The following is a 24,580-nucleotide window of genomic DNA, read 5'->3' as shown; positions in this document are numbered from 1 at the left end:
ATAAAGAACTTGTTTTAGAAAGTTAATAACTGCTGAGTTATTGAATGAGACTTTTTGCCTAAACAAACACAGAGACATAAATAAGTTAACTAGTTACAGTCAGATCTAGGAAGGGATCACAATCACATAACTCAGTTTATCCACAGAAATAAACCTCCTGTAAAAAGTTATTTTAATTTCAGGGTGCAAAAAGGATTAGTTTTAAAACACAGTTTCAAAGGTTTAATCCTGTTCCACTGAATGGGGTGGTTTGCCACTGAACTAGATATTGAATCGTCAGGGTCAGACTATTAATGAAGTTTGGAAACAATTAATGCAGAATGCATATTCTTGGACATTTTTGCTGCGTTATACATTTTCAGAATGTACATTTTGAAGTATACCTGTGGCTTCCTTGAAATATTCAGTGCCTGCAATGAGCGAAAAAAATGCTGGGAGGTGATGAATTAGTTCTTTCAGTTAAAAGTATAAACTTTTTCGTTGACAAAGGATATAACCAATAAGAAATCTTTGACATTTCTCTTTGAGAAGATTACAGATCTTTCTCTAAACCACCAGTTTTAAATGCTGTCTTGTTATCTACACTTGATAAACTTAACATTCCATTTTATAGCAGCCTTTTTTCCAAATGGCTTTTGAGTCTGTGCCTCAGTCCAGTGGCCACTGCCCCTTTGAACACTCTTTATTCTGCCCAGTGCCTAAATTGCTGACTGCACCGGATGAAGATGAATTACTTCAATGAAAAATATTCAATCATCAAAATGGCTGCTGTCTTTGCTGAAACTGCATTAAAAACTAGAAGTGGCATAGCGTAGATATTCTCAGTATTAGTGATGTATTAAAGAAATCAGAAAGACATATGCCATTTAATATGTTTATGATTCAGGAGCTGGAGGGATAAATGCATCCAAAAATACAGTGAGTAACTTCCTTGACTCTCTTTATGTATTCACTTCTTCATGAACTGTTGTTTACACTAAAATTTCCTGTGTCTATACAGAAGTTATGCTACCTCTGCTGGTAAATATAGCTATTTTAATCTGTTTGTGTTGATCCAGCAAAAATGTGCTTGGTACATCCTCTGGTGGTAGCACTTGGAAACATCAGTTGTGTGTGCAAAGAACAAACCAACCAGGTTTTGTCTTCATGTTTCTTTTCGCTGCTTAGGCAAAGGAGACCTGGTGGGCAAGTGTCCACAATGAGCCATTGGGGAGCAGAAGATCACCTTCCAGGATTAGCTGTGCTGGGATGACCTGCCAGCCACAGAGCTGTCCACCACTTAATCTCAGAAGGCTGATGGTAATACCATAGCTCTCCGTTTGCACCCCTCCATGCCATCCTGCCACCTCAAACTGTTAGGTTTTTACGGAACACCAGAGGAGTTGTGTAATTCTTGGTTGTGGTTCGTTTCCCCAGAGTGCTTTAAGGTTGAAGGAAGTTGCAGCAGATTTATTGAAGCACTGGTACTCAGGCACAGGTGGTAAAACCCTGTACCAGGGAGGGAGATGAGAACATACTCCTGGCTCTCTGTATTTAGGACAAACTAAATATTATTGCAGTAGTTTTCCACTAGGATGGACGAGCCTGAGCAGAAGGGTGGCAGCCTGGCTGTTGAGAACCAGCATCATGAAGTCCCCTCACCTCTCCTTGCTTCTTCCCAGGCAGCCCAGGCACTGCTCCTCCTTCAGGGAGCAGGACAGTGCCACTTATAGATTAATAACATTAATAACATGCACAAAAAGCAAAGAAAGATGTATGAAATAGATATGAAATTATATTAATTTATAATTGGCTAGCATGCCAAGTGCAAGGTCCTACACCTGGGTCGGAGCAATCCCAGGCACAGCTACAGGCTGGGCAGAGAACAGATTCAGAGCAGCCCTGCAGAGAACGACTTGGGGGTGTTGGTTGATGAGAAAATGAACATGAGCTGGCTTCAGTGTGCGCTTGCAACCCAGAAAGCCAACCGTATCCTGGGCTGCATCAAAAGCAGCGTGACCAGCAGGTCAAAGGAGGTGATCCTGCCCCTCTACTCTGCTCTCGTGAGACCTCACTTGGAGCATTGTGTGCAGTTCTGGTGTCCTCAACATAAAAAGGACATGGAACTGTTGGAACAAGTCCAGAGAAGGGCCATGAGGATGATCAGGGGACTGGAGCACCTCCTGTATGAAGACAGGCTGAGGAAGTTGGGGCTGTTCAGCCTGGAGAAGAAAAGGCTGCGTGGAGACCTCATAGCAGCCTTCCAGTATCTGAAGGGGGCCTATAGGGATGCTGGGGAGGCACTCTTCATTAGGGACTGTAGTGACAGGACAAGGGGTAACGGGTTAAAACTTAAACAGGGGAAGTTTAGATTGGATATAAGGAGGAAATTCTTTCCTGTTAGGGTGGTGAGGAACTGGAATGGGTTGCCCAGGGAGGTTGTGAATGCTCCATTCCTGGCAGTTCAAGACCAGGTTGGACGAGGCCTTGGGTGATATTATTTAGCGTAAGGTGTCCCTGCCCATGGCAGGGGGGTTGGAACTAGATGATCTTCAGGTCCTTTCCAAGCCTAACTATTCTATGATTCTATGTGATTCCCTGAAGAGCATGTGTAAATAGCTCCTTTTCTGATCAGAAGGTCTTGTTTTACCCAAAACAGAGTTGTTTGCTTTTCTTCTTTTTTATCCTTTTATCTTCAGGAGATGGGCAACATACAAAGGTTTTACTCTACTACTTTTCAGTTCAACAATGAAGAAGGATTAGTCACTGATTAATCAGCTTCTTTATTCCCAAGACACTCTGATGAGGCTCATGAAATTAAGACAAGCAGATTTCTCAGTCCTGGAGAGTGGGCTGTGCCGAGGGTGAATTTCTGTCCTCCAGGGTGAGCCCTATGAAGGAGAAAGAAAGGACAGGAAAGAGGGGCATCAGGAACCATCGGGAGGTGGTGTCAGGTGGGATCAGCACCATCTGGTCATCACTTGCACCACAGTCTTCAGGTGGTATGGTGGGTTCTCTGTGCCACAGAGATGAGACGCTGAGGACCATCAGGGAGTGTGAAAGGGAGATCAACTGGTGGAGTAACTCCCTGGCGTGCCAGTCGGAACGGTTCCAGGGAGATACCCCCCCAAAAGGGGAAGGACCCCCTGCCTTCTCACACAGAGGGGGATGGCCCGAGACAGCCCCTGCCCTGTAGCTGTTGCGCAGAGGTAGGGGACCAAAAAGACGATGAGGGCTGGAAGCGAGTTCCAGTTCGGCGTCGTGGGAAACCCTCCCCCCTTCCTGCCCTGCTTCCCCAGGTGTCCGTCCGTAATAGGTTTGAGGCCCTGGATCTTGAAGGAGAGGTAGGTGAGAATGTGGGGCAAGGCCAGCCCACAAGGCCACATAGGAAAAGGGGGTCGACTTTGCACCTCAAGACTGCCTCTGTTAAGAAAGAAAGAAGGGTCATTGTAGTAGGGGATTCCCTTCTGAGAGGAACAGAGGGCCCGATATGCAGAGTTGACCCTCATCATAAGGAAGTGTGTAGTCAGCCTGGAGCCCGGATCAGGGATATCACCAGGGCGCTCCCCAACCTGGTGCACCCGACAGACTACTACCCGCTGCTGGTCTTCCAGACAGGTGGGGAGGAAGCTGCTTCCCGCAGTCTGAGGGGGATGAAGAAAGACTACAGGGCCTTGGGGCGGATGGTGAAAGAGTCTGGGGCTCAAGTGATCTTCTCCTCACTCCTTCCATCTTCCACTGATGATGTGGGATGGAATGGGAAAATTCAGTCCCTAAACGATTGGCTTCGAGATTGGTGCTACAGGCAGGGCTTTGGATTCTTTGATAACGGCTGGTTTTATAGGGCACCAGTCTGGACAATGACAAGTGAGAAAGGTTTGTCTCACAGAGGCAAAAGGATGCTGGGGCACGAATTAGCAGGGCTCATTTGGAGAGCTTTAAACTAGATTCGAAGGGGGATGGGGTTGTAGCTGGGCTTGCCCCAGTGGGGCAGCACTCCAGAATTGATGAAGACTGGGAGGCCTCCTATAATCCTAGGGTGAAATCGGTGTGCTCAGCTCGCTCCATGGAATGTCTGTACACCAATGCGCGCAGCATGGGAAATAAGCAGGAGGAGTTGGAAACCTGTGTTAAGTCAGGAGACTATGATCTGGTGGCAATTACAGAGACGTGGTGGGACAGCTCACATGACTGGAATATAGTCATGGAGGGCTATGTCCTTTTCAGGAAAGACAGGCCAGCCAGGAGGGGTGGTGGGGTTGCTCTTTATGTGCGGGAGGAACTACAATGCACTGAGGTCTGTGAAGGGACAGATGACGAGCGAGTTGAGAGTCTGTGGGTGAGAATTAAGGGGCAGGCTGGCAGGGGCGATACTGTTGTAGGTGTCTGTTACAGACCACCAGATCAGGGTGAGGAAGTTGACGAGGCCTTCTACAGGCAGCTGAGAGCGGCCTCACAGTCACAGGCCGTGGTCATCGTGGGGGATTTTAACTTCCCTGATGTTTGCTGGAAGGACCACTCGGCAACCCAGCCACAGTCCAGGAGGTTCCTCCAGTGTATGGGTGATAACTTCCTCCTGCAAATGGTGGATGAGCCAACCAGGAGAGGAGCGCTGCTGGATCTCATCCTCACTAACAAGGAGGATCTGGTTGAAGCAGTAAGGGTTGAGGGCTGCTGTGGTTGCAGTGACCACGAGATGGTGGATTTCAGGATCTTGTGTGGTAGGACCAGTAGAATAGCAAGTAGAATTGCAACCCTGGACTTTAGCAGGGCAAACTTTGGCCTTTTCAAGCAATTGCTAGGGGAAATCCCATGGGCAAGGCTGCTTGAAGGTAAAGGGGCCCAAGATAGTTGGTTGGCATTCAAGGATTGCTTTTTCCGAGCTCAAGATAGGAGCATCCCGACACGTAGGAAGTCAAGGAAGAGGGCCAAGAGACCTGTGTGGCTAAATAGGGAATTGCTGGGTATGCTCAAGTGGAAGAGGAGAGTTTACAGGTCATGGAAGGAGGGGCTGGCCACTTGGGAGGAATATAAGGCTGCTGCTAGAGGATGTAGGAAGGCAGCTAGGATGACTAAGGCCTCCTTAGAATTAAACCTGGCGGGAAGGGTCAAGGACAGCAAAAAGAGCTTTTTTAAATACATGGCAGATAAAACTAACACCAGAGGCAATGTAGGCCCACTGATGAACGGGATGGGTGCCCTGGTGACAGAAGATACAGAGATGGCAGAGTTACTGAATGCCTTCTTTGTCTCTGTCTACTCTGCTGCAGGCAGTCCTGAAGAGCCCTGTACCCCTGAGACCTCAGATGAAGTCAGGTCAACGGAACGATTTGCCTTAGTCGATGAGGAATGGGTTAGAGATCAGTTGAGCAATCTGGACATCCATAAATCCATGGGTCCAGATGGGATGCACCCGCGGGTGCTGAGGGAACTGGCGGAAGTCATTGCTAGACCGCTCTCCATCATCTTTACCAAGTCTTGGGAAACGGGAGAGGTGCCTGAGGACTGGAGGAAAGCAAATGTCACTCCAGTCTTCAAAAAGGGCAAGAAGGAGGACCCAGGTAACTATAGACCGATCAGCCTCACCTCCATCCCTGGGAAAGTGATGGAACACCTTATCCTTGGTGCCATTTTAAGGCATATCAAGGATAAGAGGGTTATGAGGGGCAGTCAACATGGCTTCACCAAGGGGAAATCATGCTTGACCAATCTCTTAGCCTTTTATGAGGAAATAACATCATGGATGGATGATGGCAGAGCGGTGGATGTGGTCTACCTTGACTTCAGCAAAGCATTTGACACAGTCTCCCACAGCATAAATTGAGGAAGTGTGGTCTGGATGATCAGGTACTGAGGTGGACTGTGAACTGGCTGAAGGAGAGAAGCCAGAGAGTTGTAGTCTATGGGGCTGAGTCTAGTTGGAGGCCTGTAACTAGTGGAGTGCCTCAAGGGTCAGTACTGGGACCAGTATTATTTAATATATTCATCAATGATTTAGATGAGGGAATTGAGTGTACTATCAGCAAGTTTGCTGATGACACTAAGCTGGGAGGAGTGGCTGACATGCCAGAAGGCTGTGCTGCCATCCAGCGAGACCTGGACAGGCTGGAGAGTTGGGCAGGGAATAACTTGATGAAATATAACAAGGGAAAGTGTAGAGTCCTGCATCTGGGCAGGAACAACCCCAGGTTCCAGTATAGGTTGGGAAACGACCTGTTAGAGAGCAGTGTAGGGGAGAGGGACCTGGGGGTCCTAGTGGATGACAGGATGACCATGAGCCAACACTGTGCCCTTGTGGCCAAGAAGGCCAATGGCATCCTGGGGTGTATTAGAAGGGGGGTGGTTAGTAGGTCGAGAGAGGTCCTCCTTCCCCTCTACTCCGCCCTGGTGAGACCCCATCTGGAATATTGTGTCCAGTTCTGGGCCCCTCAGTTCAAGAAGGACAGGGACCTGCTGGAGAGAGTCCAGCGAAGGGCAACTAAGATGATTAAGGGAGTGGAGCATCTCCCTTATGAGGAAAGACTGAGGGAGCTGGGTCTCTATAGTTTAGAGAAGAGGAGACTGAAGGGTGACCTTATAAGTGTCTATAAATATATAAAGGGGGAGTGTCACGAGGATGGAGCCAGGCTCTACTCAGTGGCAAACAATGATAGGACAAGGGGTAATGGGTACAAACTGGAACACAGAGGTTCCACTTAAACTTGAGAAGAAACTTCTTCTCAGTGAGGGTGCCGGAACACTGGAACAGGCTGCCCAGGGAGGTTGTGGAGTCTACTTCCCTGGAGACATTCAAAACTCGCCTGGACACATTCCTGTGTAACATTATCTAGGTGTTCCTGCTCCAGCAGGGGGATTGGACTAGATGATCTTTTGAGGTCCCTTCCAATCTCTAGCATACTGTGTGTGAGACTGTGTACTGTGTATGAGATCACAGCCTTGAGGTGGTAACGGGCTGTTAGGATCAGGACCAATCTCTGTGTCTCTGCCTGAGGGCACTGCTAGGCCTGTCCCTGTCCCCAGGGAGGTGCCACAGGACAGGGGCTGCTTCACTGTCCCTGGCTGCTCCTAGATGAGGTGGTGGGACAGGACAGGTTGCTATGTGCTGCCCTGCAGGGAGCCCCCAGTTCTCATGGTGCCCTGCTGCACTATCACATCCATACCCTGAAGGACCCAAGAGGGATGGAGGCAAGATGAGAGGATGTGGTCACTGAAGTGGAGTGTAGTTAGCACAGAGGAAAAGCTTTCTGAAACAGAGAAGGTTCACATGAGAAACTTTCTAAAGCAAGTTACACAAATACACACAAGCCACCGTTGCCTCAATGCTGGATAGACAGTGCAGCTCAAAATTCCTGTGCTTTTACAGCAGCAACAATCTCATACAAGGCAAGAGGAGATCTTCTCATGGAGCAAATGCTCCTGTCAAGCCTGCTTGAAGGTGCCACATTGGACTTCACCCGCAGAAGGCCCATAGGAGGGAGGATGAAGCATTATTTTGGCTACCACTTTGAAACCCTCCTTCAGTGACCTAGGAATTATCAAGCACTTTCATTAAGTCCTTCCAGCTCAAGACCTGAGTACCTGGAAATTTCAAACCTCCAAAAGGCCCACCAGGGCCATTGGGGTGGCTCTGCCTTTGTCTCCCAAAGCAGAGGTGATCTGACTGCAGGTACCATCGAGCCCATCCATTTCCAGCCGTACCAGCAATCCGCTTCTCAAGAGACTGACTATATGGCTAGCCAGAACCAATGACCTTTTTTTAGTGATTTGTTGTGAACAATCGATAATTACTGCCTGAAACCCTAATATTCAATTATTTATTTGAGCATTTAAGTATTTAACTGCATTATTAGAAGGGCAAACTATTAGATTCTCTGGGTATTAGAATGTCTTACCACAGATCTGACAAGAGCAAAATGTGTTCAAGTACATAACATGATAAGCAAACAAATAGCTTTTAGGCCATGTCTTACTGCTCAGAGATGATTTGCCTGAGGTACTACAAAGAGACAGATCCTGAAAAGAGCTTTGAATAAGTGAAGTTTTTGGACTATCCCTACTGATTCTCCAGTACTTGAAAAACAGGAAATAAAGAGATATTTCTTGTTTAAAAACACAGGTCCTGGAGATCTGTGAGTCAGAAAAAGAGAACTGACTGCAACCCATGCTGAAAGACTAATGAGAGTGAGAAAGAGTGAAACATTTCTGTCACTCTGGCTGGATACACAAAGACATTCATATGTCTCTGTTGGAAGTGGTCAGCAGCCTTTTTCAGCTCTTCCCTCAAGACTCATCACATGGCTGCAGTGACAGGAAAGATTCTGGATTTGTTTTGTTTTGTGTCCTATCTGGTTTCCTTCTCATCTTCCCACTCAACTGCACCTCTAATTGTATACTTAGTCTTAGCAGATAGATACATGAATGAGGGGGACAACTTTTATCTCATAAAGTTCACAGTTCTGACTCAGATCTGGCTTTTCCCCTCAGGGCTGGAGGAGCTTTTCCTTAGGTTGCTGTCTTTTGCAGTCTCTTGGGTAGGTGCTGCTCTCTTAGACTGCATCTCAATCTTATGTCTGGCTGAGGCATAGGACCCGTATGTGCCAAGCCTGCTAACCCCTTGCAAGAGTGGTCTGCTTCCAATGGCCAAATGCAGAACTCAGCTGGCAAGCCACAGACAATGGAGTTACCCAGGGTGGAAACCATCAGCCACAGCTATTTTTTATCCGCAGCTGGTACCTTACCCTGAGCTACATACACTGGCCAGATGTGGGAGGCAACACTGACAGCCCCCATCTCCCAGACAGGCTGATGACAGCCACATTGCTCAGCTTGTAGCACAGCAATGGCAAAGCAGCTCTCAGGTTAGGTGCTGGCAATGGCTGATGTCTGCATCTCCCTGATAAGACCAGTGCTTGCCTAAGCAGCTCTTTCCAGTCTGCTAGCAGCCTAATAGCTGCCAGCATCAGGGCAGCAGAGGGCTTCTAAGCCATGCCAAGCAGCACACTCACTCTGTGCCCCATCTCCACTGGCAGAAGAGAATAAGCAGTACTGTCTCCTGATGAGATCAATATGAATGACTTCTCCTCAGTCCACAGGAGAGTGCCCACATCCTTGTCTCGTAGAAAGCAGTTTCTCAGAAGAAAAAGATCAGCAAAGCCCTCTCATACCATGCTCCAAGGGCGAGTTGCAAGTAGCTACTGAAAGGCATCTGGAAGCAACATCCTATGGCAAGTGTGTCTCCAGTTTCTCCTTACAGCACACCATGGTTCAGTGTGATGGGCTGAGTAGCACCTGAAAGGAGGGGGCTCAGGAAGTGCCAAGACTCAGGTTAAAGATGGCTGTTTCTAAGCTAATTGATTTGCCAAGTTTCAGAGTGAAAGAGTGGCTTGAGGTACAAATTCCAGACACGTACTGCCTAAATGATGTGTTGACTGTATTGGCCAAACAACATTGTATTGCTGGATGCTTCATGTATTTTCTATCATGGGGCCTTGATATTAAAGAACAAGAGGAGGTTATTGAACACAATGTGGATTAATGACGGAAATTCTACAGTCTGGGCCATTCAGGGATCGGGTGAAATTACCCTAACGATTCTTTCTGGTCTTCACATCTGGAAGTTTATGACTTTGCTGACATTGGTGTTACTGAGGCTGTAGTTAGACAAGATGGTAAACCTGTTTCAAGATGCTTATTACAAGATCAAAATCCCCGTGGCCATATGACACAAAACACTAAAACAACTTCAGTCTGTCAGTTCAAATTTATTCCAAATATTTTGAATTCTTAGTACAACTTCAATCTGTCTTGACAGATCAGCTTTTAGCTCATCCTGCCCACTCTGATTTTATGCCGAATACACATCATCTGTTTACCCGTAGCTGGGATAAAGCCTGGCATATATCCATACCCTGTACTCTGGCTAATTCTTCAGAAATATGCCCATGCCTCATTCAGATCAGATTTGTCCCACAGGCGGATCCAGGAGCACACAGATCTTACTGCTGTGGAAGCACAGACCATGTGCACCCTGTTGACAGAAACGGTGTGTGATGGAAAGAATCTAGGAAGAAAGTAAAAGTATAGAAGCTGGAGGAAAGCTGATGAGCAAAAGAGAGTGATATCTGACTTAAAAAGAGAAAGAAAGAAAGAAAAAAAAAGAGAAAGAAAAGCATGTGAAACAAAAGATGGGAAAGCCACACAAAAAACTGCATGTAATACAAATATGGTTACACATAGTACCAAAGCTAAAGCATTGAGAATATGGATTAAAGGTAACTCAAAACTAGGCAAAAGGTTAATGCACACTTCAGAACCTGATGAAGGAATTACTGGGTGAAAATCTGTGGTCTATTTTATGAAGACCAGGCCAAATAGAGTCAACCTTTCTGCTTTAATGTTGGTTGATCATAAGTAATTGCAAGTCACTTTGGTGAAGCAGTCTGGATTGCACATATGGACTTCAATGTATTTTTACTACAGCTCTGAAAGTAAGGCTGTACAGCTGGAAACAAAGAGGAAGAATGCACAGATAAAATGGGAGGACTCTATCTGGAGGAGATGAAGAAAATCTCATTAAAAGCTAATGAAAGACAATTTAAGAGACTAAGGAGATAAAAAATACCACATGATCTCATTAAATTAGTAATTGAAAAACTCTTGAGAGCAAATTTAGACTTGACAGATTTCTAACTCTTTTCCTTCCTCTAGCCAAATGTATGCTTCTTATGGGTGCAACTGCTTTGTTTTGGGTGACAACAGTTTCACCCCTGCATGTAGACATCCATTGCAGCTAAAATGTCAGATGTAATTCATTCCTGGGAAGGAGACCATGTTTTGATTTTTTCTCTCCTTCTGGCTGTTAGGGAAAGGGGCAGGCACAAGGAAAGTGAGGTGGACACAGGTACCTCATTACCTGGTTTCCTGTTGTCTAATGAGCTTGCCAAAATTGAAGATATTTAAGTAATTCCTTCTTAGAAATAAGTGCAAAAGCAGCATTATTAAAAAAGCGCAAAAGCACCCTCATCTATGCATAGTTAAATGTCTTTCTATAAGAAAAGATCACCAAAGTAATATCCGATCACTGTTTTCTGACTGCCTAAGTAGCAAGAATCATAGAACGATTTGTGTTGGAAAGGACCTTAAGATCATCCAGTTCCAACCCCCTTGCCATGGGCAGGGATGCCTCACTCTAGATCATGTCACCCAAGCTCTGTCCAACCCGGCCTTGAACACTGCCAGGGATGGAGCATTTACCACTTCTTTGGGCAACCTGTTTCAGTGCCTCACCACCCTCACAATATAGAACTTCTTCCTTATATCTAACCTGAACTTCCCCTCTTTAAGTTTGAGCCCATTACATCTTGCCCTATTGCTACAGTCCCTGATAAAGGGTCCCTCTCCAGCATCCCTATAGGCCCCCTTCAGATACTGGAAGGCTGCTATGAGGTCTCCACGCAGCCTTCTCTTCTCCAGGCTGAACAGCCCCAACTTTCTCACCCTATCTTCATACAAGAAGTGCTCCATTCCCCCGATCATCCTCATGGCCCTCCTCTGGACTTGCTCCAACAGTTCCATGTCCTTACGTTGAGGACACCAGAACTATACATAGTACTGCAAGAGGAGATGTGCTTTCAAGACCACAAAATCTCTCTTATTTAGAGATAGCAACATAACCACACATTATTACTCTCTTCATTTACAGGACAACTGCCAGATACTTTCTCAAAAAGCATGCTTTTTTAATTTTTCTTTCTGCTTGAGAAATAAAAACAATTAATTAGCAAATGTAGCATGCAGGTTGGTCTAGAAAGGAGCTGGAGGCTAAATGAAAAGAGAAATAGGTAATATAAAAAAAGGCATATAAGCATGAATAAAACTGGTTGAAATCTGGAACCTCCATAATTTAGTGGATCCTGACATAATTAAAATTTAATTCTGGTTCAGAAAGTACTAGAAATGTTCAAAAGGGTACTTTCTTTCCTTGCAGCTGAAACAAAGATCCATCTTCCAAGGGCTTCACCGGCTCCTTACTTTTGAGAGCCCAAGATTATGCACCCTGTGCTGTCCTCTCAAGACAAATCATCTACTTACAATAATTTCAGGGGTTTTGTGAATTAAAAAATAAAGGCGATATTGTGCAGAAATGCAATGAATGACAGTCTCTCTACCGTGCATGCAAACAGCAACAGGATTCTGCTCTAATTCAAAAAGAAGTGGCAAGGGCAGCCTATCGGTTGCATCTCCACTTCTTAAAAACAAAAGTCATAGAATCATAGAATAGTTAGGGTTGGAAAGGACCTTAAGATCATCTAGTTCATCCTTGTCACTCTGCCCCTCAGATTTATGAGTTTGACACTTGATGTTATGGACAGTAAAAGAAAGTTTCTGCAGGTCATAACTGCAAGACACCAGTCGGATGTTCCTTTTCTGCATTTACTAAATGAAGAGGGTGTGAAATGAGCTTGTTAGCCTTTTAGTGATTAAAAACAAAGTTAATTGTGATGGCACACTAACCACAATTATGGCAATCAACTCTAAAATGAGAATGAATCCTTAATATTAGATTCAATTTTGTTAATGAGAAACTGGATTTAAGAACTGTTACTTGATTAACTAACCAAGAGATGCAAAGAAGCAGGGAAAGCCTGAACATAATACACCACCTAAATCCTTTTGGGAAAAGGTAAATATTATGATATTAAGCAGTACACAAAAAGCAGCTGTGCTCTGCAGCCACTCGATACTAAACGCATTTGTGTAAGAAGGCACGCCAGGAAGAGAAGGTATCCGATCAGGAGAAGCAAGGGGAGGTTGTATCTTAGAGCAAGCAAACAAAAGCAACAGGATACAGGTGTCAAAAGCCCCTGGAGGGAGGAGGCAGAGTTCCAATTTAAGTGTTATAGGACACCATTAATCTGTCTCTATAGTGGTGCTCATTCATGGCACTGCAGGTACTGCCTTGCATAAAACAGTAATCTTCACAAACCTTTACAAATTTCACTTATCCCCAGACTGTGGCCAGAGATAACAGGGACCTCTGAAACTGGGTGTCCAAACTCAAGCAATACTTGCTTTCCAGATAATGGCAAAGACCCTGAAAGCAAAGAATTTTTTTCCCCGATCCCATTCTTGCAATTTCAGCACAGTGAGCACATACAAAGGTGTCCCGATCACTGTGCCTTGGGGAAATCCTGTGGGAAAACTGTTTATGCTGTTATGTAAATATCTGCCCATGCAACACACACTTAGGCTGGGCTATCCTATTGTTCAGGGAAGTTGTGTGTGTTGCTTTAATGTAATAAGTTATTATGAAGGAAGCTCTTGGAGACTATATCTGGCCTCACTGTGCTCACAGTTCACACAGTATCACAGTATCACAGTATGCTAGACATTGGAAGGGACCTCAAAAGATCATCTAGTCCAATCCCCCTGCCGGAGCAGGAACACCTAGATAATGTTACACAGGAATGTGTCCAGGCGGGTTTTGAATGTCTCCAGGGAAGGAGACTCCACAACCTCCCTGGGCAGCTTGTTCCAGTGTTCCGTCACCCTCACTGAGAAGAAGTTCTCAGGTTTGCATTTCCTAACAGCACCAATTGCATTAAAAACAAACAGAGGAGCTCCATTTTGCAAATAAGAAGCAGCAAAAAACAGTGGAACTCTCTCAGGAGTTGGAGACAAACCAGCACCAGGACTCATGGTGCTCTTCAAAGCCACTGGTGGCTCTACTGCCACTGACCCCAACACCGTGGAGATTTCTGATACAACTGCAGCAACGCTGGGAGAGCAGTGCCCTGGGTGTGCCAAGGACCTGCTGGGGCCACAGGACTGATGTTTTAGCCACCCTTACTCCTGGGGACATTGCTACCACAGCCGGACTTGCCACTGTCTTTGTTGCAGGTTACTGCTGCTCCGTGGCGCCACATGACCTGCTTAATTGGAATTCATGATGGCTTAGGTAGTGGCAATTTGGATTTAACCTACAGTGTTTATTCGTGAATTTTATCTGAGTTGGTGTGATCTCAATAAATGGCTTAATCTACACTTTTCTTTCCAGGTTTAATAAAAACCAGCCTTAATTGTCATATATGTAATTTTTCTTGCAAAGCGTCTCTTCCCACAGACCCCTCCGTGAACTAGGCCATAGCTCAGAAAAGATAGATGCCAAATTATGATACAGAGAGAGACATCTGCAGATATGGATTTTCTTTGTTTTCGTTTTATGCTGGGGAGCAAACCCTCTCTGAAGCTCTATAGCATGCAGACATCTAGTGGTTAGATAATATAGTGCAATTAAATATTTTTACAGGACACCTGTACAAATTTCACACTGTCACGTCATCACCTGAAGGTCAGATACCTCAGGTTCTGTTGGAAACACATTGTTTGCCTCTCTGCAAGTCCTTTTTTCATTCATTCAGCCCTCTTCACGGGTATTTGGAGGTGCTCTGGCCTCATGCATTTCTAGGATTTCATTTTAAATTGTGTGGAACTAGGGTGGTCAAAACATAAAATGCCAAGAAATCAGGAAGGTTTAAAATGCTGAAGCACATCTGCTAAATCACAGCCTATAATTTCACACTGAGACTCACACACTTGGTAGTCATTACTGGCTTCCCTGCCAAGAGCACACAGCTCTCAGGATTTTTTGTGTTTGTTTTTTATTTGTCTCTTGAGTAAACATCTCCTTATCTATGTGAATTACTACACATTTCTAAGCCATGAATAAATCTTTCCACTACCTTTGGTTTGCATCCTTTTTCTTTTTGCTCAGCCACACATATATTTACCCAAATAAAGAGACCAAACCTTTTTCTAATTATGATTCAAAATAATGAAATTCACTTCAACTGAACTATAGTTCATCAGGAGAAAAAAATCTGGTATCTTCACAACGTGAGGTTAAGCACACATTGTCTAGTACTGCTTTATACCTGCTATTTAAAATACTGCTGACAAGGTGTGTCATATGCCATTGTATGTACTTCACTGACTTATCATAGCTTTCATCTCTTTCATGCTCACCACTGTTAGATGTTTACATGGGAGGCTCTTCAGAAAACACTGTTTATAGTGTATATTTATATTAAAGCTCAAGGGAGGCAAAGAGTTTATGGCTATGTAAGATCAAGATGTTTTTGTCTCCATCACAGGCACAAACATTACCTTAAAGAATAAGCACAAGAGTTGCCTGTGCACTTGAAGCTCCAGCCTTCTGAAGTGCTTTACTATTTAAAAGAATGGAGTTTGTGTTATGACCTTATTTCTTTGTTGTCTTCCAGTGGGTGAGTAGGGAAGGTTACCCAAAACAAGGAATGTGGTGAACAGTCAGGATCAGGGATAAGGATTGGTACCCAAGGACAAACTACCAATTCCCTCTAATTCCCTGGCACTTGTGGGAGAAGGGCAGGAGAGCAGCAGGCTTGGGGAATAAGTCGTTAGACATGGTTTCTAATTGCTGATTTAGGAACTGGCTTGAGTCAGTCAGCTGGATTTTTCACAACCCAGAATGGACCATTTCCAATACAAGCAAGTTGAGATGGAAATACAGAAGGAATATTTCTAACCACATCCCTGCTAGAGAAAAGAACACTTAAGGAAGCTTCTTTATGTTGTTTTTGCTTCATGCTCTCTTTATGCTTTCTTTTTTCTTTGTTATTCAAGGCTTAAATAGCTCACTGTGTACTTTACAGAGCAAGTTATTTTCAAGTTTATCTACTATTTCCCCTTACTATACTCCATGTTCATTGTTTGCCTGATATTCTGGGCTAACAGCTTCTGGATCAAGATGGGGTTAGGCTCTGGAGAAGGCCAAGCAGAAATAAAGAGCTGCCACAGCCTCTGTGCATAGCATGGTAAGAACACTGGTGAGAAGGACTTGAAGATACTGGACAGAAGGGCCTCAAAATGCTCTGAAAAACTAACTAATGCTCAAAAGCTCTGAAAAACTAACCTTTGCAATAAAAGTAATCTATTGCAAATTCATCAGGGAAAAGACTGATGAGGTAACCTGACAACTACCTTCAATGAAGGCTGGATGTGGTTCTGGGCAACCTGATCTAGTTGAAGATGTTCCTCCTTACTGCAAGGGGATTTGAGTAGATAACCTTTGAAGGTCCCTTCCAACCCAACCTGTTCTATGATTCCACACTGAGTCAGTGCTGGGTTTCTAATTTTCCAAATAAGGTCATAACAAGTTCTGGGCAAAGACCACGTGTGTTGCAGGTCAACATGAAGAGTCTCTAACTGGCTGACTGCTGAGTCTTTTTCTTATAGCCTGCATCAAATAGATAGCCAGTCTGTGATGACAGAGGAATCCTCACATGATACAGGGGAGAAGGCATTTGCAAAGTGAGTGTAAAGATAAGTTTATTAATACATTTGAAGCATTCAAAAGAATACTGTAACAGAGAAAGTCCCACGAGAAAAATTATTATGTCTTGAGCACAAGTCTCAAACAGTATCCAGGTCCTTTATTCAGTATAAAGGACCTGGAACTGAATAATGGATAATGGGAGGGAGAGAACGGAAAAGGACTTTTAACACATGTTCACTAAGCAAATGGAAAAATATCCCATCATACAAATACCAACAGTATATGTACAGTACTGGTGGATGATGTTAGTCAGTCTTCATACTGAAATTTATTAACTATAATTAGAAGTTCTAAAACTCATTTTAAATTGCCCTTGGTTTAAAAATAGCTTTTCTATATATAGTATTCTAAAGACAGGAATGCACACAGAGATGTATGCTTACAATGACAGTTAGGGTTTCATAATTAAATGTGCACATAAACACTTAAAAACACATCCTCCATGATCCAGCCTCAGATGTATTCTCCAGCTGCACAGCACTGATGTTTAAAGGAAAAACCCACCTCAAAGCTAACTCCATGGTTGATGATGCCACCATGAAACTCAGCCAAGGAGGAAAAGACAGGACAAAATTTGTCCTGTTTCCACTATCCTCAACCCTAAGAGAGGGTTTTCCTCTTTTCCTCTGCAGCCACCATTCATCATGAGGATCCCCCACTTCTACAAGGAAGGAAGCTTCTCCTCATTCTCATTGGAGTTGATGTGACAACCATGAGAGGATTAATTTACATAAAGCTATTACTACACCAATGCTGTGCCCACCACTCAAACAATGAATGTAAGTCTGAGCTCATGGCAGTTGCCCCCTGGCAGGTTCTGGAGAATGATGTGTATGACTCCTTGTGAAGCTGCCTGTGCATGGAGGGATCTCCCCCTCCTCATTGCTTCTGCAGTCTCAGCAAAATTCAACTGAAATTTCTTACTAAAAATATTTTTTTCCCTTATGTTGCTCTGTTGTTAAGCACTTTTAATTCTTCAGCAACAGTAGGCTTCGATTACCCTCTAGGATTCAAGAACACCAATGAACCAACCTTTAGGAGACAGACAGTAGCCAGGGACCACTCTTACTTCCTCTCAGACTCAGTGTCCTAGTTCACACCTGTTTCTATACACAGCTACCATAACATGCTTGCCACTTTAATGTCTGGGATCAAGCCTAGCCTTTAACACACACTGATTTATGCCTGGTCACTTCCTAGGTGTATTTGGGGTACAGGCCTAGTATTCATTATTGCTCCAGCTATGCCTTGATTTTCACACAAATGTGAGAGCCAGGGCAGAAGGCAGCCATAGGGAGCCATGGTGCTTTCTAAGAGGCTCCTCTGATCTGAACAAGATCTGCCCATCATCACAACCCTGAGTGCAAAGCACACCACACCATAGTCTGAAGTCAATTTAAGAGCTTAAAGCATCTTAAGATTTCTGGGGACCTCCAGAAAACTACAGAGGAACACAAAGAATACATCACCTGCAGGAGGAAGTTCAACAGCAGGCATCCTGCCCTGACTCACCTGCCTTCTCCCAAGAGCTGGATTTCTTCCTACAGTTTACCAGAATGCTGCAGGTCCAGCTTTTACCTCATGAAGCACATAGCTGCTTTGAAGTATTATTGCCACTAATTTCTGGATCCACAAGTGTATAACCCACTCAACACCTCTTGGAAATTTGTAATTCGCATTTCTAATAAATCTATACAATTATGTGGAACATTACAGACACAAATACTTACCATTAAAAATACTTCCATAGAAGTATTTCTTCATATATCTATATATATATATATTCATATATACGAAGAAGTATTTCTTCGTATACCTTCACAGAAGATAGCAATCTGATTCAGAATTTTAGCGGCTGTAGGCTTGAAAAGGAAATTATTACACTATCCTCAGAATGCCTTTATCAGTGTTTATGATTTCTTAAGAATACTAATACAATGGCAGGCATGTGGAACTCTAATTGGGGAGTAGCAGAGCCTTGCCACACTCAATAAAACCTCTCATGGGTGCAGTGTAACTGAAGTAATATAGAGAGCCCTTCCTGGAAACTCCTCCCTGCAGACTTCTACCAAATCCAGAAAGACTAATTTAACTTTTAACAACATACCACAAACGTGGTTTGACCAATCTGTAATTATAATGGGTGTGCTTTATGAATGAATCTGTTGTTATAATTAGATCTAGTTCTAAAGACAAAATACAGTTATAAGTATTTTTACCGCTGGGGTTTTTTTCCTCTTTCAAAGCCCAGCATAGAAAAAGAAAGTCTGACAAGTGTTGAGACAAATTTATTAACCTCAGTTCCTCAGTAGTAATATTTATATGACCAGAAGTTCACTGTACAAGGCAATGCAGGAAAGAACAGCAAACACAGGAAGGGAGCACAGGAAAGGGAAACCATCGACTTTTTGGTGGAGACATTACATCACTCGCTTTGCAATGTATCTGTATCGCAGCCCAAATAATGTCAGCCAGTTCCAAGATAAGGAACATGTTTATTTAGAGAATAAATCTAGTTAGATAACATCATAATGTCAATATTTGCCATATTAATGTTCCTCTCAGTTAATACTCAGTAGTTAATAATATATTGTGTGCAAAAGGAAAAGATCTTTCCAATGAGATGTGCATATAACCAGGGAATTGCCAGGTTTGGAACATGGTTCACTCTGCTTTTTGGAGGGCTCCTTCTTTACTGGTTGCAAAGAGATAGCAATAGGTCTTCAACTAGCAGAAACCAATTGACTCCCATCTCACAGCACTTTGTTTGGGGGTTGGTTTTTCTCAAGATTTTAGTACCAAGCCTGACAACTAGAACTAATAATCAGGCTCCTGTCAAAAACTACGGACTCTCCAGCCAGGCTATTGCAGGCCACTGCAGCCAACTTTATCCCCTGTGGCAGGATGTGGACCGGTGGGAGGCCGGGCTCTGGTGACCAGCATGTTGGGGTTGGGCTCTAGCTGCAGCTGCCTGGGCTGTCATTGATGAAGGAAAAGGGACAGAAGCCAGCAAAGCTGCTACATGGACATCATAGAAGTGGTGGGGACATTGAAGATGGAAAGTGTGCTTTTGGCCAGCACTGAAATCTTGAACCTCTTCACTGGATAATGAGGCTACACTTCATTAAATTTGGGCAGAAGGGAGAGACTTTCTTAAACATAACCCTAAGACATAAAGTTTCTGTAGGCCCAAGGAAGAACCTGTCAACTGCTATTCTGCTAAGCCCAGTGAACACAGATGACTTCATGGTGGGCTGCATGCTGTCCATTTTCTATGCATTTATTGCAATGCATGCTGTCAAGGGCAGCTGTGTGCCTCTTCAAAGCAAGTACGTGTTTCTGCAGTACACAGTTATGAACACATGAATAGTGAGTAGTATCCACTCCCCCTCACCCAGCTCATGTGTTGTGGGTGGGTTTGTCCTATTGTTTCTGCTGTCCCTAATACAGCTCAGAGAATTCGTAACTCATTACTCAGCAGCAGCTCTTTCCATAGCTGTTGATCAGATGGATTAAGCATGCCTTCTGACACTGCATTTACCATGGCCTGGTGATGACTTTGTGATTGATGACTCCCTAATCTGCTCCAAGGGAGTAATCTCTCCTTTGTGAACCCTTGGTTTGCACCTCCATTGGGGCCCCGCCTGCAGCTTGCCATCTGTGCCTCTGCTGTTCTTCTACTTGCACAGGTCCCTACATAAGCCTGCCCTCCTCATGCTAGTAAAGTGGACCTCACTGAGAGCTACGTTGATCAAAGCTACTGCCCACCACATTATTACTGACTCTCCTTCAGATCATTCAGCTCTTGGTGTTTTGCAGGAATCAGAAGCTATGAGCTTGACTAGCTGGCTTTGACTACAGTTCCCTTATCATCTGCTGTGTCAGAATGTGTCATGTGTGGCCCAGCATGACAATCCCCATGCTGTGTAGTGAGCTCAGGACATGCAGAGCAGGTCCCCTGACCACCATCCTCAGTAATGTACGGAACAAATGGAACTGACATAATTCACAAGAGAACAAAGGCTGATCATTTTCTGCCTGAATTGAACATTTCTTTGCAAAGTTCCATGAATCACCAAGTAGAAAACAATCCAGATGATTCTGTTTATTGTTATATTGGTTAAATGTCCTTATTTCAAAATCAGCCATTATTTCAGTAAGGTTTCTAGTAATGCAAATGTCATTCAGATTTATTTAGATAAGCCATGTTAAGTGCATATGTTTGGCAGAAAAATGCTCCTTTCTGCCCAGAAATTAATTCTGAATTTGTATAATGCTATCTGTGAACAAACAATGCTTTTATTAGCTTTATAGAATGCATCTCCCCTCTACAGACAAGCTGGTTACTAACAGCACAAGAGATGATATGGAAAAAAATTAAATCTAACATTTAAAACAATAATGAGTATGTCTACATATTAACATTCATACCAAGCTTAAAATTAGTACTATTTGGATCACAGACTGCTGCTGAATGCTGTGGTAAAGAAACTATATAAGCAATGATAATTACCATTTAAAAATAGCTAACAGTGTGAATTGGAAGATTTAATGTGTTTTCTTCTTTTAATGTACAGCCCCATTCCCAGAATTTCACTGGACCATGTGGACAGACCAACTGTCACAGCTGTCTATCATGGCTGAATTAGATGAAGAGAAACAATACAGGCTTTGTGGTTCAACTGAAGCAGCAGCCTCAAAAGTTTCCATTTCTCATCTGAGGGCACTGTGGGAGCATTGTCTTCCCCCTCTCTGAAAAGAGAATGGAACAATTATGTTACTGAAATTCCTCCACAGTGGGTCTGAAAGACTGTTTATGTCCAGCCAGGGAGAGAGGGAAAACTAAAAGCTGGAATTTCATGACAGCAGGTGGGGGCAATTTCAGGGTATATACATCAGTGACATAATGGTCCTGATTCTTCTGTTTTAGGGTAAAGCCAGTGCTGGAAGATTTACTAGCAATGGAGGAAATGGCAATAAAAATGAAAAGTTAAATGCAGTGGTAAAATTACTAACTTGAAACAAAGCTTTACAATTGGCTTTCTGAATCAATCAGGTAATTGATTCCCATGTGGAGGGCATGGCAGTAAACTAGAAAGGAAAATATATTAGTCACAGATAGATTTTTAACAGTTACTATTTTAGGGACCCTACCAAGTGAAGTGCTGAGTATGCAGTTTTCATCTAAGTCAGGTGGGCTCAGGAGATAGATAGAAAGCAATCACTCAATTTGTCCCTCCTAATAGCAGCGATATTCATATTCATTTGCAGCAGAGATAAATCAATACTTGGTTTCATGCAAACACATATTCATGTGCTTTGGCTTAACCTTAGGAAACCAGCTGCTCAGGTTCCCAGTTCTTCATGTTTTTTTTTATAAAGGTGTACCATAAAAAAACATGTAATAATCATAAGTTATTCTCCATCTCTGGAAAAACTCAACATGTTTTTCAGTGGGCTACTGATACACGGGTTCAGGGACCCATTCCCTCCCTGAAATGAATAGAAAGTTTCATCTTGCATGGACAGAAGATACTGGATCAGGAAATTAGACTGCAAAATCTGAGTCAGGAAGCTCAAAAGAAGCCAAAACCTGTGTTCTTAAGGTTCTATGTAGGCAAACTAATGCTGTGACACAGTGACACTTTCTCAATCTCAATTAGTACTAAACTAATTAAGAAAACTGTTTTATACACTGCAGTGAGTACTATCTCTTTTTGTTCTTGGATAATCCCTAGTGTGATGTAAGGGTGATTGAGTATCTAATTACTCCTTAATTGAATGCACATTTTGTACATTTTTCACTAGTTCAAGCTTAATGCTTTTAGTCCAAAAATCAAAGTCAGTGAAATTAAGTTGAACCAGGATTTGGGCAGCTATTGTATTAATGGATTACTTTTGGAAAGGGGCCTAATTACAAGCCAGCCTGAAGATTTCAGTTGTTTGCTACAGAAATACTTAAGATATCGTCTGACAGAAGACTGATCGCATACATTGATAGTGTTGTTATTCATGTCTACATTTTGTTCTTGTTTAAGAGTAATTTTTCTCCCATGCTAAATTAATAACACTGTTCCATAATATATGTGGTCAAGTAACACACTATTCAGGCTAAAGGTTTACGTAGATATGAAGATACCTGCTTCCCTTACTCTTCTGAAAAGTTTTTGGAAATGTAGTATTTGAGCTACAATTGTACAAATGGGCGAATGTATTATAATCAATCAGAAAACTGCCTAGATGCCTTGCTTGTTTATAGATCATATTTCTGCCTCTGAAATTTCTTTTGTTTGGGTTGAGTCCTAAATATATTAAATGGAGTCCCACTGCTTCTGGTGGAGTCCTCTACAGATCAGAAAACCATCCCCAAAGAAAAGCTTCCAGGATCAGTGCCATAAAGTTATGTTCCTGGGAAATCTGAGAGCTATTATTACACTACCCATGGTTTTTAAATAAATAAATAATAACAAGGACAATCAAAATTCAGAACTCATCCTCAGAATGTAAAAATATCACTATGTTTCCAAGAATACTTATTTCTAATTCTTTCATATAAAAATTTTATGTACTTATATTCCTCACCTAGATTTTTTTGTATAAAACCAGGATAAATGCAAGACTCTCAGAAACTCTCAGAAACGAGCAGCAGCAGGAGCAAAGACAGGACCAAGCTGGTATATTTTAAAGAACCAAAGATTCCAATGTTTGCCTAGTAATAGACAGAACACATTTAAAAAAGAAGATATATGAAAGCTTCAGTGAAAAGGATTATTTTTCAAAGTCTTCCAGAACTGTTGAGAAAGTACAAATAAACGGACTACAGAGAAATGAAATAGGATGGCCAAAATCATATACCTTTCCATCTGATAGGGAGAAAATAAGATGCCTCACTGTAGCAGCCTTAGGTCAAGATCACTATATAAGATCAAAAACTTTCCTCTGCTAGTTAAAAGTAGTCAATCTGCTTTCTGGAGAGCTTTTCCACCTCTTTTGAATACCATAATCCTTACCACTATTGTCTCACACAATATTTCTATTTTTTTTCTTCTAGTTTCTTGCCTTCTCCTCCTTAAGTTTAAACAAAAAGCTTAACATGTTAAGAAAATCAAAGGACATGGGTGGCAAAACCAGTTTAACACTGGCTATGCATTACTATTATCTTATTCTGTCCTAAAAAGAGCACCTGAAAATACAGCCAGACACAGTGTCACAGAAAAGAGAACTGACCACCTTACCTATCCTGAAACACTGCATTCCTTCCATGACCAGGTCACAACCTACTGAGTCTACATCTAGTTCTGCGGCATTTAACAACATATAGCTACCTAAAGTGTACCTTTGATTCTCTTGACCTCTGGGGATGTCTAAAAATCTTTTAAAAGTTACAGTAAGTTTTGCTGTGCAGCACTGCTCTGGTGTTTGTCTTAAAATGTTGGTAACAACAGTCACTGCTGGTATTCCCTTGAGTGACAATTATCAGTTGCAAAAACATTTTCAATAACCAAAATAACTCATCTGGTTTTGTTTGCTATTTATTTTCAAAACATTGCTATCTGCTTAGCAAGAGTCTTTTTGCATCCCTTCATTGCACTGTTTTCGTCCACATAAAATAATTAGAATTACAAATTCCTATAAGAGTAAGGACCTGGGACTACCTGGATCTTCATTTTCAATGGAGTAAAAATGCTCTGCTTTAAACTCCCTGTGTTATTTCATGTAGGTAAACCAGAGTGCACTCTCACTGCCTAAAACGTACATTGCTGAAGGAAGAATGCATATTGCAGGCTTTCCCCTCTGCTATGGTTAGACACATGCATCTGCATGTCCTTCTAATATCCTTGACATTTGAGAGCTGTTACATTACTATATTTCACATGTATTAATCTGGAGTCTCTATATCTTAACAAACAGGTGTATTTTTATCAAAGATGATTTAAGCTTCCTACCATTTTGCCTTACCACTAATTTGCAGCATTTTCCTCATAACTGAAAATAACATGGCAGAGCTTCAGTGTGTGTTCAGACCCTAACTTTCATGTTGAAATTGCCAATAAATATACTGTGAGGATGTCTTTATGACAGGCACTCCTGGCTACATCATCACTTCCCAAGCAGCAGTGTACAAACTATACATGGTTTATGGCAAGCAGCTGGAAATTTTACTCTCAAAACCCTTTACATAAAAATGTTGATGATAACAGTGCATTCTGGATAGCAAAGAATGTG

At 42.8% G+C, this 24,580-nt stretch overlaps 1 protein-coding gene across 3 annotated transcripts in view; it reads right to left on the bottom strand.

Moving 5' to 3' along the window:
* Window positions 1-2,855: 2,855 nt before the first annotated feature.
* Window positions 2,856-24,580, bottom strand: part of CA8 (carbonic anhydrase 8) — a 67,267-nt gene continuing 45,542 nt past the window's right edge. For 2 of the 3 annotated variants that reach the window (XM_062633326.1, XM_062633324.1), the window contains one exon: window positions 20,445-21,106. In XM_062633326.1, the coding sequence (XP_062489310.1) occupies window positions 21,068-21,106 (39 nt within the window). In that variant the 3' untranslated portion in view covers window positions 20,445-21,067. Of the gene's footprint in view, window positions 2,871-20,444; window positions 21,107-24,580 lie in introns of those variants that run through there. The other variant, XM_062633325.1, reaches the window with a different exon arrangement.

The sequence above is a fragment of the Pezoporus occidentalis genome, unplaced genomic scaffold, assembly GCF_034315485.1.
Source record: "Pezoporus occidentalis ecotype Australia unplaced genomic scaffold, CSIRO_AGI_Poc_V1 ctg4, whole genome shotgun sequence".
NCBI lineage: Eukaryota > Metazoa > Chordata > Aves > Psittaciformes > Psittacidae > Pezoporus > Pezoporus occidentalis.
The sequence above is the reverse complement of the archived record's forward strand: the minus strand, read 5'-3'. Positions and strand labels throughout refer to the sequence as shown.